The 15,643-nt window shown below is 46.0% G+C and overlaps 1 protein-coding gene across 5 annotated transcripts in view; it reads left to right on the forward strand.

Annotated features, from left to right (window-relative positions):
* The window catches only part of LOC311106348 (axin interactor, dorsalization-associated protein-like), a 42,681-nt gene extending 27,240 nt beyond the window's left edge, over positions 1 to 15,441 (forward strand). For 2 of the 5 annotated variants that reach the window (XM_084148677.1, XM_084148678.1), the window contains exons 2-6: positions 7,177 to 7,714; positions 10,553 to 10,710; positions 11,931 to 12,094; positions 12,191 to 12,304; positions 12,851 to 12,937. In XM_084148677.1, the coding sequence (XP_084004803.1) occupies positions 10,575 to 10,710; positions 11,931 to 12,094; positions 12,191 to 12,304; positions 12,851 to 12,904 (468 nt within the window). In that variant the 5' untranslated portion in view covers positions 7,177 to 7,714; positions 10,553 to 10,574 and the 3' untranslated portion in view covers positions 12,905 to 12,937. Of the gene's footprint in view, positions 1 to 5,484; positions 7,715 to 10,552; positions 10,711 to 11,930; positions 12,095 to 12,190; positions 12,305 to 12,850; positions 12,974 to 13,177; positions 13,301 to 13,455; positions 13,574 to 13,776 lie in introns of those variants that run through there. The other 3 variants (XM_084148679.1, XM_084148680.1, XM_084148681.1) reach the window with 2 other exon arrangements.
* Positions 15,442 to 15,643: the final 202 nt, after the last annotated feature.

The raw sequence follows: 15,643 nt of genomic DNA on the forward strand, positions 1-15,643 counted from the left end.
ATACGTAGTAGCAAGGCAGAAGGCTGGTCAGAGTTACCGGGATTGAAGAGTAGTCAGGAGTCGTAATGGCAGAAGCAGGTCTGGATCTCCTGGGGCAGACGAGTATCCAAAAATCAGGCAGGTCCGGGGTCACAAAACCAGGGTGAGCCAGAAGCGCGAGCAAACAGGTTCCGGGGGTGAGCTTTGCAGACGATCTGACACCGGAGAGCTGAAAGACAGGGCCTTAAATACTGGGAGAGGTAGTGGGTAATGCAGCGCAGCTGGCAGAGTAATTAGAGCAGAGCAGAGCAGGGACAGGTGGAGCTAGTTAGGCTGAGTAGAGAGAGTGGTGAGCAGAGTGGAAGAAAATTAAGGTGGTAACCCGGTGGAGTGAGAGGCTCATGACAGAACCCCCCCCCCAAGGGACGGCCCCAGAAGTCCCAAGAGCAACACCACGCCGGGCGGGAGGAGGGGAGCCGGAGGAGGGCTAGAACTCCTCCGAACGGTCCGAGTGAACGTCCTCATCCTCGGAGGAAGCCGGAGGGCCGTGGTCGGGAGATGGGACAGGTCCCGAGACAGGATCAGGCACAGGACAGGAAGCCGAGCGGGCAGGACGGTTAGGGACCCCTCTGGGGCGGCCCCTACGGATTGCAGGTTGATCAGGATGCCGTTGGTGGAAAGCGGTGATGAGAGTCCTATCCACAATCCGACTAGCTGGCACCCAGGTCCTTTCCTCAGGTCCATAGCCCTCCCAGTCAATGAGGTACTGGAGACCCCTACCCCTCCGTCTGGACCAAAGCAGGCGGCGGACGGTGTAAACCAGACCACCATCGACGAGCCGTGGAGGAGGAGGACAAGGCGCAGCAGGGACCAGCGGACTCTCATGGATGGGCTTAATCTTAGACACATGGAAAGTGGGGTGCACCCTCAGGGAATTAGGCAGTTGGAGCCGGACAGCAGTTGGGCTAATCACTCTTATGATAGGGAATGGGCCAATGAACCGAGGTGCCAGCTTCTGCGACTCCACCCTGAGTGGCAGGTTCTTCGATGACAACCACACCCTTTGACCAACATGGTAGGTGGGAGCAGGAATTCTCCGACGGTTGGCCCCGGTAGTGTAGCTGGCAACGGATCTGAGGAGTGTGGCTCGGGCTTGTGACCAGGTGCGGCGACATCGACGGGCAAAAGCAAGTGCAGATGGGCAAGTAACCTCCTCTTCCTGGCTGGCAAATAGAGGAGGCTGGTATCCATAAACACATTGGAAAGGGGACATACCGATGGCAGAGCAGGTCAGAGAATTGTGTGCGTACTCCACCCATGTCAATTGCTGCGACCAGGAGTGGGGGTTGCGTGAAGTCATGCATCGCAGTGCCTTCTCGAGCTCCTGATTAGCCCGCTCTGACTGCCCATTGGATTGGGGATGGAATCCGGAAGTCAGACTGACTGTGGCTCCCAGCAGGTGACAGAACTCCTTCCAAAAAGCGGAGGAGAATTGTGGACCACGGTCAGAAACTACATCCTTTGGCAGTCCGTGGATCCGGAAGACGTGTTCCAGGACCACCTGGGCGGTCTCCTTGGCGGTTGGGAGCTTGGGGAGGGGAATGAAGTGTGCCATCTTGCTGAAACGGTCAACTATGGTGAGAATGACGGTCATGCCACTTGAAGGGGGCAGCCCCGTGACAAAGTCAAGGGCGATGTGAGACCAGGGACGTCTGGGCACAGGCAGGGGCTGCAGCAATCCGGCTGGGGGCTGGCAGGACGACTTGTGTTGGTTGCAGATGGGGCAGGCTTGGACGAATTCCCGTACATCCTTCCTCAGAGAGGGCCACCAGAACCTCTGGGCGAGCAGGTTGTAAGTGCGGGTGGAGCCAGGGTGACAAGCTAGGCGGGAGTCATGTCCCCACTGAACGACCTGGGACCTCAGGTCTTCGGGGACAAAAAGGCGGTCAGCTGGGCAAGTGCTGGGACCTGGCTGGTTACGGAGAGCCTCCAGCACCTGTTCCTCAACAGCCCAGGTCAGAGCTGCAACGATGCAGGGACTTGGCAGAATCGACACAGGGTCCTTGGAGGGGGTGTCATCCTTCTGGAATTGACGGGAGAGGGCGTCTGGCTTGGTGTTGCGTGATCCAGGCCGGTATGACAGAGTGAAATTAAACCTGGTGAAGAACAGGGCCCAGCGGGACTGCCTGGAGTTCAACCGTTTGGCCGTGCGGATGTACTCCAAGTTCTTATGATCGGTCCAAACGAGAAATGGAATGGTGGACCCCTCCAGCCAGTGACGCCACTCCTCCAAGGCAAGCTTCACAGCCAGCAGCTCACGGTTCCCTATGTCGTAATTGCACTCAGAGGGGGACAACCGACGTGAGAAAAAGGCACAGGGATGGAGCTTCCTATCCTCCGCAGCCCACTGAGAAATCACAGCACCAACTCCCACATCCGAGGCGTCCACCTCCACAATGAATTGCCGGTCCACATCAGGCATCTGGAGGATGGGAGCGGAGGTGAACCTCACCTTGAGGGTACTGAAGGCCTTGTCGGCTGCTGGGGTCCAGGTGAAGGGTTGCTTGGTGCTGGTTAGAGCAGTGAGAGGGGCAGCAACGGTACTGTAGTTCCGGATAAACTTTCTATAGAAGTTAGCAAACCCCAGAAACTGTTGCAGCTTCTTTCTGTTCTCCGGAACTGGCCATGAAGTGACTGCTGATACTTTGGCAGGATCCATTTGGATACTTCCCTCTGCCACTATGTACCCCAGGAAGGCCACTGTCTTGACGTGAAACTCACATTTCTCTGCCTTGGCGTAGAGGGAATTCTCCAGAAGACGATGAAGGACTTGCTGGACATGGCGGGTGTGTTCAGACAGGTTTCTGGAGTAGATTAAGATGTCATCCAGGTAAACGAAGACAAACTTGTTTAACATGTCCCGCAGTACATCATTCACTAGAGCCTGGAACACAGCAGGAGCATTGGTGAGGCCAAAAGGCATAACCAGATACTCGTAGTGGCCTGTTGGTGTATTGAATGCGGTTTTCCATTCATCTCCCTCCCGGATCCGCACTAGGTGGTAAGCGTTTCTGAGATCCAACTTGGTAAAAACAGTGGCTCCCTGGAGCAACTCAAAAGCAGAGGTGAGCAGAGGCAGAGGGTAACGGTTTTTCACTGTGATGTCGTTGAGTCCCCTGTAGTCGATGCAGGGGCGAAGAGATCCGTCCTTCTTCCCCACAAAGAAGAAGCCAGCACCAGCAGGAGATGAAGATGAACGGATTAATCCTGCGGACAGAGAGCCATTGATGTAGTCCTCCATGGACTTTCTTTCAGGAGCAGACAACGAATAAAGACGACCCTTTGGAGGGGCTGTTCCAGGGAGGAGGTCGATGGCACAGTCGTACGGTCGGTGAGGGGGCAGAGATGTGGCTCTTGCTTTGTTAAACACCTCTCTGAGACCATGGTAGCATTCTGGGACATTGGAGAGGTCAGGAGCGGAGTTAGTAGGTACTGGCCGAGGGGGTAGTGCGGCAGCAAGCAGGCAGGTTCGGTGGCAGTCCTCTCCCCACTCCCTGATCACCCCGGTCACCCAGTCGAGCTGAGGGTTGTGCCGGCGGAGCCATGGGTAACCCAGGATGAGGGGTTGGCCTGGAGAGGGGAGCAGGTGAAACTGGATAGTTTCTTGATGGTTTCCGGACAGACCCATCGAGACCGGGGCCGTGACATGAGTGACCGATCCGAGTAAGTGTCCGTCCAGTGCCCGGGCAGGAATAGGAGGTGTCAAACGGAGGTTCTCCAGTCCCAGTTGGCGTGCCAGCTTGATGTCCATTATGTTGGCTTCGGCGCCAGAATCCACCAGAGCAGCCAGGGTGTGAGTTGAGTCAGAGAGGCGGAGGTGAACTTGCAGCAGGGGTTTGCGGTCGGAGGACTGGATGGTCATTGAACTCAACCGGACTCCCCCTATGCCCGGTGAGCTTCGGCCCTTTAAAGGGCAGGTTACCACACGATGTCCATCACCTCCACAATAGAGGCAGAGGTTTGAGGTGAAGCGTCGCTGGCGCTCTGCAGGAGTGAGAGAGGCTCGCCCAATCTCCATAGGCTCAGACTGATCAAGCTGACCTGGGTGAGTGGCAGTAGATGACAGGAGCCCAGTCGGATCTCTCCGAATGCCGGTAGTAGGTGGACCTTGGCGCCCCCTCTCACGACGACGGGTCTGTATCCTTCTGTCGATCCTGACAGTCAGTGCGATGGCTTCATCAAGAGTGGAAGGCAGTTCATGGGAGACCAACTCGTCCTTGATATAGTCAGCCAAACTATGGAAGAACGCGTCCACCAACGATGGGGTGTTCCAAGAACTTCGTCTAGCCAGGGTTCGGAAGTCGATGGAATGGTCTGCGACTGTACGTCTGCCTTGTCGAATACTGAACAGTTCACGAGAAGCCTCTGCGGTTGGTGAATCCAGGTCAAACACCTTCAGCATCTCCTCAGCAAACAGGTCGAAGGTTGCACATGCGGGGGTTTGACGTTCGAACTCTGCTGTTCCCCAGAGTCGAGCTCGGCCCGTCAGGTGAGTGATGGCATACCCAACTTTAGCCCCCTCCGTGGCGAAGGTCCTTGGCTGCAAGGAGAACTGAAGTCGGCAGCTAGTCAGGAATGGCCGGACCTGGGTTGAATCGCCGTTGAACCGCTCGGGGTTTCCAATCTTGGGTTCCGGAGCAGCGGCTGCAATGACCGGGGCAGGTAACTCGGGGGCAGGGCTGGTGGGCAGACTGGCTGGGGTCAGGTTGGTGAGGAGTTGAATGATCATGGCGAGTTGTTGTTGCTGCTGCTGGAACTGCTGCTCATGCTCATCGGTTTCCATGTCGGGGAAAGTGTGCGCTGAGTCCATAATGGTCAGATCGTACTGTCACGGTTCAGACAGACGACCAGAGGACCACAATTGCGTCACACCAGAAAGTTTATTAAACTTAAGGGAAAAGGGAAGTAGGGAGTGAATGAAGGCTCCAGGGGTAACAGGGATCCCGTCCAATGTGCTGGGTCTGTGCCCCCCCCAGTGGCAGCGATGCGTCCTATGAAGCCGGTGGTGGGTGGTCCAGAAGTCCTGGGGGGGGGGGAGACACAGACACAACAGGGCGGAATGAAACAAGGCAGCAGTACAGTTCAAGGGAAATCCAAAATACGTAGTAGCAAGGCAGAAGGCTGGTCAGAGTTACCGGGATTGAAGAGTAGTCAGGAGTCGTAATGGCAGAAGCAGGTCTGGATCTCCTGGGGCAGACGAGTATCCAAAAATCAGGCAGGTCCGGGGTCACAAAACCAGGGTGAGCCAGAAGCGCGAGCAAACAGGTTCCGGGGGTGAGCTTTGCAGACGATCTGACACCGGAGAGCTGAAAGACAGGGCCTTAAATACTGGGAGAGGTAGTGGGTAATGCAGCGCAGCTGGCAGAGTAATTAGAGCAGAGCAGAGCAGGGACAGGTGGAGCTAGTTAGGCTGAGTAGAGAGAGTGGTGAGCAGAGTGGAAGAAAATTAAGGTGGTAACCCGGTGGAGTGAGAGGCTCATGACAGAAAGATCAGGGAGAATATACTTATCTAGTGCAAGCATAAAAATTTGCTCCGGTTAAGAATTATTGGTTAAAGGGCTATGTAATTCGTAAAGTGACGCTTATAATGGAAGATTTGAAGTCTGTTGAAGTTTCACAGTCACCAAAGGAGTTCAGGAAGAATATGTTACAGTAGTCACTCCAACAGTAAATAATGCACATAGGATATTGGTAACTTTGCCACTAGAAATAATTAAGGTTAATACATCAGCTAAATCAACTACTTTAATGGTAACTTTGGAAGGGATTAATGATACGATGGCAATAGCAAATGTAGGAAGTATGACACCGACAACAACTTTTCTGAAATTAAAGGGGGTCGCAAGAAGGACTCAGGGTTTATGTTACGGATGGAGAGTGCTGTCAATGATAGTACGAATAGGGTTAAAATAGGAGAACAGATAGTATTAGAGAGAATATAGATTCATCATGGAGGTACAGGATGAGGTCTTTGATTTTAATGACAGACAAGGAGAGGTATCTGATCAGTACCGCTCGTTAGGGAAGAGAGAAACTAAAGGGAGTGGTTTGATTCTTCTGTTGTGAAAATTAGAGATAGATGGGCAGGTTCCAGCAGCTCATTCTGTAAGATCAGTGAGGAATCTTGAGGGTCCATGTCTGGTGAGAATTCCAGCACCAAACATGTTAGAGACGGTCGCTCGACCTCTATCAAGTATGTGTCAATTTTATGCTTTGTCATGACTGTGGTATCAGCAACAATCAGTAACTGATAAAATAATGTCGTTGTCACAACATTTGTTTAAGCCTAGGTATAAGTGTTCTTGGTTAAATGAATTACCCTATGTGAATATGTTGGATGGTAAAGAAAGTCAGGTAGCAGCGAACCCTGAATCATTTGAGGTGAAAGTAGTGAGGGCTAAAAGTTGTTTGGTTCTAATAAAACATATGAGGTAAGGGGTGTGTTTATGGGAATATCAGATTGTGATGAGTATATGATAACTTTGGGTAAGCATGACCTTAGGGTAGTAATGAGAAATATGTTACTTTTTATGTACCAGGTAGTAGGAACAGCAGGACTTTGATGGTTAAAATAGTAGCTTTTGCCTGTCAATGTAACTATTGGGAATGTTAAAGATATTTAGAGGGTTTGTGGTGATAAAGCATATATATTCTTACCCTATGGATGGATAGGATGTTCTTACATGTCAACGTTGAAGCTTCCATATGAGGTTTCTACCATTAAAAGAGGGGTAGCACCGGACACAGAAATCTGAAGCTAGGTTTGAAATTGGATGAAAAGAGACATGGCTACATGTCATAGTCTTCAAGCCTATCATTGAAGGATAAATCTAAGGGAGAAGGGGGGACTTTTTCCATGGTATGGTGTAACATTTGGGAAGATCCTATTGATAATGTTAGTTATACTTGGAGTCCAGATAGTTCAGATATTATCACTAGGGTTATATATGCATTGAAGAATATAAGGGATGCATTTAATAGATCTGAAGGAGCGGAAGTCAGCGAAGACTTGGTTGCAAGATCAGGTAGGCCAGTAGGGGCAGTGATGGTTCAGATTTTAATGGTAGCTTTGATAACACTGTGTGTGATGTTTGTAATTTGTTACTGACCTTTGAGAAAGCTATGATATTGAGATAGGTTGGAGAGTGATGCCTGGAGACAACACTCAGATGCCGTTGTTGACTGTTCCTGATCTGGAGGAAGATGGACAAGTGGAACTGAATGGATAAATATCATTTTTGATTATTTGATCATTTAAAAAAAATTTTTTTTTCAATATTAGGGTGATTTTGGTATGATTTTATGAATCAAAGGGGGGAAGTGTATGAATGAATAATTATCCTAGTTCATTATTCTATCATTTAATGTGATTCATACATCATTTATATATCATTTTTATATTCTTAGTTGATATTGATGTTTAATTTGAAAGTGTTGTTTTGCAAAAGATACTGTTTGGTTTTTTCTTTTCTTCCAGAAGCATTTGGGGGACATGTGAAGATTGAAATACTCAAATAGGGACAATATGAAGGGACAATATGACTGGAGGAGATGAAACAAGGAGGGTGTGGAAAGATTCCGATTCCATCATCAACAGTCCATTGGAAGAGGAGACTACGGGGAGATGAAGTGTAGTGGACTACATTCCAGTGTCTGCAATGAAATATAGACATGTGTAATACATAATTTGTGTCATACTCTTACGTATTAAGTTTTGTAGAGGATATTTGATGTTATTGAATACATGTGAGGATCTTAGATGTTTTTGTTTATTTCGTGAATGCTTAGGGACAGGGAGTCTAGGCAGGGAGAGGTCCACTGTAGGGTCCAATGGGTTGACCAGCCTTAGAGTGGATATTTTTTGGATAGGATTTTGTTTGCAGGGGCTTACATGTGTATTTAATTGCATCATAGTTTCAAATGCATTTCCATTGTTTATGAGTTTAGCTGGAGTACCGAGGTGGTTGCCTGGGGCAGAGGGACCGTGAGAGAATTTTACTGTCTTGATTGATGGATGGATTTGGAACGAAGGTTGCCGGACAGTTTTTCGCTCTTACACTCCATAAAGACTTGTTCATATTTCACAGTAATGTATTCACACTTCATAAACAGTTATTTCATAGAAAGGTATTTACACTCTAGAGAAGAATGTTTTTGGTTTAATGTTAAAGATACTCAATAAGATAAATTGTTACTTGTCATAATCCTATTCTGTTTGTTTTCGAGACTGTTTAGTCTCGAAGGGGGGAAATGTCGTGTATTGGGATTATGCCTTTGTTAAATGTTTTTAAGTGGAACTGAAAGAATGTTGATTTTAGTATCAAGAGGGAATGTTTTAGTGTAACGCCACATACAACAGACAGGAAGTGTGTTGTAGACAGGGGAGACTGGTGATTGGCCAGAAGAGGGAGCCCATCTTTTTGCATTGTTTATAAGTAGGGGTTAAACGATGAAAGGGCAGAGCGGCCATTCTGAGGCGTCGCTCTCCGGGTGGGCATGTCACCTGTCACTTATGCTGAAGCTTGTGATCTGAATAAACCTTATGATCAAAGTTCAGTATGAGCGGACTCCTTTGTTTATCAGCAATAATTGCCACCATTCACCCGATACGACAATACTTTTCTACTATTACGTGGGCGACCTTTATTTTGAAAAACTCAGAAATTCCGTGACCCGGAATTATTTTATTTTGTGTCGCTGACGAGGCGTTGGTAGCATGCATGGGGTTTGGAGCAAATTCACACTTTTTGCTAAACTACCTACATTATATTTTGCTAAAAATATAACAAATATATATATATATATATATATATATATATATATATATATATATATATATATATATATATATACAGTGGAGAGAACAAGTATTTGATACACTGCCGATTTTGCAGGTTTTCCTACTTACAAAGCATGTAGAGGTCTGTAATTTTTATCATAGGTACACTTCAACTGTGATAGACGGAATCTAAAACAAAAATCCAGAAAATCACATTGTATGATTTTTAAGTAATTAATTTGCATTTTATTGCATGACGTAAGTATTTGATCACCTACCAACCAGTAAGAATTCCGGCTCTCACAGACCTGTTAGTTTTTCTTTAAGAAGCCCTCCTGTTCTCCACTCATTACCTGTATTAACTGCACCTGTTTGAACTCGTTACCTGTATAAAAGACACCTGTCCACACACTCAATCAAACAGACTCCAACCTCTCCACAATGGCCAAGACCAGAGAGCTGTGTAAGGACATCAGGGATAAAATTGTAGACCTGCACAAGGCTGGGATGGGCTACAGGACAATAGGCAAGCAGCTTGGTGAGAAGGCAACAACTGTTGGTGCAATTATTAGAAAATGGAAGATGTTCAAGATGACGGACAATCACCATCGGTCTGGCGTTCCATGCAAGATCTCACCTCGTGGGGCATCAATGATCATGAGGAAGGTGAGGGATCAGCCCAGAACTACACGGCAGGATCTGGTCAATGACCTGAAGAGAGCTGGGACCACAGTCTCAAAGAAAACCATTAGTAACACACTACGCCGTCACAGATTAAAATCCTGCAGCGCACGCAAGGTCCCCCTGCTCAAGCCAGCGCATGTCCAGGCCCATCTGAAGTTTGCCAATGACCATCTGGATGATCCAGAGGAGGAATGGGAGAAGGTCATGTGGTCTGATGAGACAAAAATATAGCTTTTTGGTCTAAACTCCACTCGCCGTGTTTGGAGGAAGAAGAAGGATGAGTACAACCCCAAGAACACCATCCCAACCGTGAAGCATGGAGGTGGAAACATCATTCTTTGGGGATGTTTTTTGCAAAGGGGACAGGACGACTGCACCGTATTGAGGGGAGGATGGATGGGGCCTTGTATCACGAGATCTTGGCCAACATCCTCCTTCCCTCAGTAAGAGCATTGAAGATGGGTCGTGGCTGGGTCTTCCAGCATGACAACGACCCGAAACACACAGCCAGGGCAACTAAGGAGTGGCTCTGTAAGAAGCATCTCAAGGTCCTGAAGTGGCCTAGCCAGTCTCCAGACCTGAACCCAATAGAAAATCTTTGGAGGGAGCTGAAAGTCCATATTGCCCAGCGACAGCCCCGAAACCTGAAGGATCTGGAGAAGGTCTGTATGGAGGAGTGGGCCAAAATCCCTGCTGCAGTGTGTGCAAACCTGGTCAAGACCTACAGGAAACATATGATCTCTGTAATTGCAAACAAAGGTTTCTGTACCAAATATTAAGTTCTGCTTTTCTGATGTATCAAATACTTATGTCATGCAATAAAATGCAAATTAATTACTTAAAAATCATACAATGTGATTTTCTGGATTTTTGTTTTAGATTCCGTCTCTCACAGTTGAAGTGTACCTATGATAAAAATTACAGACCTCTACATGCTTTGTAAGTAGGAAAACCTGCAAAATCGGCAGTGTATCAAATACTTGTTCTCCCCACTGTATATATATATATATATATATATAGTGGCTTTCACATGATTGTTTACGAAAATAGGTCCAACTTCAAATGGTGAGTCATGGATGATCTGGAGTCGGAACTCAGGGTACCTGGAGAAGAACTGGGCGAAAATGAGTCTTCAGATGATGATGAATCAATCAACAGAAAACGAATCAAGAAGCCAAACCTACCCCTGGCGCCTCCTATATTTAAAGGTAATGATAAAATACAGTGTGTAGACGAATATGTGAACCCTCGAGTAAGCTAAACCAGCTAGTTCAAGGTCCTGCCTACCGATTGGTGCTACATACACTATGTATACACAAAAGTATGTGGACACCCCTTCAAATTATTGGATTCGGCTATTTCAGCCACACCCGTTGCTTACAGGTGTATAAAATCGAGTACACAGCCATGCAATCTCCATACACAAACATTGGCAGTAGAATGGCCTTACTGAAGAGCTCAGTGACATTCAACGTGGCACGGTCATAGGATGCCACCCTTTCCAACAAGTCAGTTCGTCAAGTTTCTGCCCTGCTAGGGCTGCCTCAGTTAACTTTAAAGTGCTGTTGTTGTGAAGTGGAAACGTCTAGGAGCAACAACGGCTCAGCCGCGAAGTTCAAAGTGGGGTAGGCCACACAAGCCTAAGATCCCCATGCGCAATGCCAAGCGTCGACTGGAGTGGTGTAAAGATCGCCGCCATTGGACTCTGGAGCAGTGGAAACGCGTTGTCACATGTCACCATCTGGCAGTCTGACGGAAGAATCTGGGTTTGGTGGATGCAAGGAGAACGCTGCCTGCCCGAATTCATTGCACCAACTGTAAAGTTAGGTGGTGGAGGAATAATAGTCTGGGGCTGTTTTTCATGGTTTGGGCTAGGACCCTTAGTTCCAGTGAAGGGAAATCTTAACGCTACAGCTTACATTGACATTCTAGACAATTCTGTGCTTCCAACTTTGTGGCAATAGTTTGGGGAAAGCCCTTTCCTGTTTCAGCATGACAATGCCCCCGTGCACAAAGCGAGGTCCATACAGAAATGTGGAAGAACTTGACTGGCTAGCTCAGAGCCCTGACCTCAACCCCATCAAACACCTTTGGGATGAATTGGAATGACGACTGCCAGCCAGGACTAATCGTCCAACATCAGTGCCCAACCTCACTTAAGCTCTTGTGGCTGAATGGAAGCAAGTCCCCGCAGCAATGTTCCAACATCTAGTGGAAAGCCTTCCCAGAAGAGTGGAGGTTGTTATAGCAGCAAAGGGTGTACAACTCCATATTAATGCCAATGATTTTGGAATTAGATGTTTGACGAGCAGGTGTCCACATACCTTTGGTCACGTAGTGTATGTCAGTGTCTGATTATCGTTTTCATCTTTACATAAGATGCTCTCTTTAGTCTTATTAATCAGTAGCTATGTCTGTTTCATTACAGAGACACCCCGTGAGACTGGCTTTCACAAGACCACAAGGAACTGCCTCCAACACATCAGGGAGGTCTTGCTGCACCATAGATGGCAGGATGCCGCAGAGTACATGGCCAGTTACTCACAGACACTGGAGGATACCACTGCAAACATGCCACAACTCTACGCTGAGGTAGGTCTATCTTTGGACTGACTGAACACTCACAAAGTGTAGCTAAGAAGTACTGTATAGATGCTAAGTTTGATTTCTTCAAACTTTGTCTTTCAGATAATTTGGAGGATAGGCACAGAGATACTACACCACCATCCCGAATCGAAGCTGGAAGACTACAACAGCTTCTATGAGCGTGTGAAACACTCAGGAGTAAAGCATTACCTGAAGGTATGTTCCTTAATTGACCTCTTGATCTCTAAACCATCAGCCCTACTAAAGGACCCTAAGTCAATAGGTTTTGTTGTAGCATGAATATGATTGCCTACTAATAGACAGTTTGTTATTATCAATAACCCTATACTACTACTACTACTAGATAACTTTAGTTGTTGAATCTACTTTACAATGTCTTCTTTTTTTTTCTACAAGCGTTCACCAAAATGGGTATGTCATCTTAGCCTTACCTGTTAGTCAGTCTACAACTTCTTCTGCTGCCTATTATTGTATAAGTAAAATAATGCTGACAGTAATGACTTGAAAAAGGATCTGCAAGTATAAACACTGGTTACGTCCCAAATTACACCCTATTCCCTATATAGTGCAATGCGGCCCCTATGGTCCCTAGTCAAAAGTAGTGCACTATATAGGGAGTAGGGTTACATTTCGGACGCCAACATTATATTGATTTCAGCTGCATTAGTTCTGGGAAAGTGGGAATGTTTTATGCAATTATTGTATTTCTTTAGAAAGTTACAGCTTTCATGTCTCCAACAGGTACATTGTTGCCACGGTTACCCTCAGAGCCCGGGATGTCGCTGCACACGATAAAGATTGACAAGATTGGACTGAAAGATGCAGGGCAATGCATTGATCCCGACATGACAGTTAGTGTGAAAGGTACTGTATGTAGGCTATATTGTTTAAAATGCTGAGATGAGTTGCTTACCTTCACATCTAAAAATGGTAAGGTCTGAAACAGTGATAATCTAGACATTTTGTAAAAAGAATTATCTCTGTTGAGTTGACGCTTGACAGTACATTTTTTATATATTTTTCCTGCAGAACAGCCCAAGTGAATCTGAACGTTTTGTTTCCCAACAGATGTGAATGGCATTGATTTGAACCCGGTGCAAGACACACCTGTGGCTACCCGAAAGGAGGACACATACATTCACTTCAGCGTAGACATCGAGATCCAGAGACATATCGAGAGACTACCAAAAGGTAATCAAACTTTCTATTTCTACTGAATTAGTAGTGGGGCCTCTATTTAGCTAGTATCATGTAATATTAAGCTACTACAGTGTCCGTTTATGTTCAAATCCTTGCAGAGGGATTGGGCGGACAATTGTTAATCCTGAATTTTGTTCATGTTCCAGGGGTAGCTATTTTCTTTGAGTTCAAGCACTATAAACCCAAGAAGGGGTTTACCAGCACAAAATGTTTTGCCTTCATGGAAATGGATGAGATCAAACCTGGTCCCATTGTGATCGAGTTGTGAGTGACACATTGTTGAATTTTCCAGATTAACTTTCTTTAAATGTACTCTCTATTTTATTTAAAGATGAAAATAAATCTAATTTGATAACTATTTCTTTGGAGAATCTCAGATTTGAGTGTTATTTTATGTTGTTGTTGGTCAGTCTGCCCTTTGAATGTACAGTTTGAAATAATCACTTATTTATGCTATCGGATGTCAGGTACAAGAAGCCCACTGACTTCAAGAGGAAGAAGCTCCAGCTCCTGACAAAGAAGCCACTCTATCTCCACCTCCACCAGACGTTGCACAAAGATTAATAACCGAGGTCACTGAATGGAGCACATCAAGAAAGCAGAAGCACCACAGAATTCCACTGTAGTCATCAGACATCCAACAAAGTTTGGTGTACCTACTGCGTATCCGCCTCCACTCACATCAGCAATACTAAACCCAGCAGGCCCAAAGGCCACACCCTCAACTCTGTCATAGGATGGCCCTGGATGACACATATTAACTACAGCGGTGACAACACCCTACTGTATAATGCTGTGTTCGTAACCAGGTGGGAGGTGGGAATTTACCAGTTGTGAAGTCGTAAATACCAGTTGGATGCATTCACGTGCTTTGAACTTGTTGAGAAAGGCTGATTTGTCTAATGGCCAACAAGCTTCCTAAGCCATAAACTAAAAGTTATCATGCTGGTAAACAAATGAGTGTTAAAAAACCATATTAATAGATTGCTTTTTATAAATAAGGTTTTGTTGTTGAATTTAACTGCCGAAAAGGCTGTTATCCAGGTCATTTCCTTAATAGGTGACGTCAGAGGTCAGCATGTGGGAGAAGTGGGAGCTCAGGATGATATATACGAGTTTCTCACTAGTAATTTCCAGTTGGAGGGCCGTTCAAATGGATTTTTCCCAGTCCTATATGGTAAATTCCCACTTGGTTACGAACGCCGCATTTGACCCCTCTGATGCCAATTAGCGATAACTTTTTTCTCCTCTCTGCATGACGTTCAATGGAAAATAAGAGTTGAGTTAGCAATTGGTACTGTATGTCAAGCAACCAGCAGAAAAACAACCAGCCTCGTCTTTAGTCTTCCTCTGTCTTTCCGTTTGGGGACAAAAGAGGAACAACATGGTCATAGGTGGTCAAGCGGTGTATTGATGATGTCATATCCTGGTGCCAATTTCAAATGGGCACAATGAGATATTTTGACACAACTGCCACAGAGTGAAAACATAACTGCCCTGTTCATTTACTTAAAAATGCACCCTTATCACTGATCTGGCATTATTTAATAGGTAAAACCAATATATTGGGATATTTGCTTTAATCTATCCTATCACAGATCTGTGATTACTTCAAGGATGGGCGGAAGTAAGGATGCATTTTATTACCATTAAAAAAGGATTCTGAGATGCTATGATGTCATCCTGTTGTAAAGGGATTTGAAAAAGGATGCTGCATGTAACTGAAGTTGATTTCTACCTTTGTTTTGAATGCTGTTCCCATCAATGCCACAATGGCTAACCACTATTAAAACATTGTCTACATTTTTATTAATATTTTGATATTTTTTTTGTAATGGCACTAACTGAATATACTTATGGTGCTTTCAAGACAACTGGGAACTCTGAAAAGAACGAGGTAAAATCATGACGTCAGTGATCTTCAAGTCGGAGCTCTAGAAAGAGTTTCCGACTTGGAATTCCGAGTTGTATGACCGTTCAAAAAGATATCCCAGTTGGGAGTTCCCAGTTGTCTTTCCAAGTTCCCAGTTGTTTTGAATGTGGCATTTAGAGACACTAATCAGTGCATATTATTGTGTGTGTGCTGTCTGACAAGGTTGACGATTGTCAATACAGTGTTGTGCTTTGGGTGACAGGTTGTGAGAAAATGAACATTTATCATTGGATTGACAATTTACACTGCTTTCATTTCTAATAAACAACAAAATGATGTTTGAATAGTGGTCCTCCTTTACACTTACTAAAGGAGCGAATCCTAACTAAACACATGTCAAATTTTCACTTGGCTTGTTCGACATTGCAGGTGACTGCTGACTGATCTACAAATGACCTTGC

The sequence above is a fragment of the Coregonus lavaretus genome (assembly GCF_964263955.1).
Source record: "Coregonus lavaretus genome assembly, chromosome: 31".
In the NCBI taxonomy this organism is placed as follows: domain Eukaryota; kingdom Metazoa; phylum Chordata; class Actinopteri; order Salmoniformes; family Salmonidae; genus Coregonus; species Coregonus lavaretus.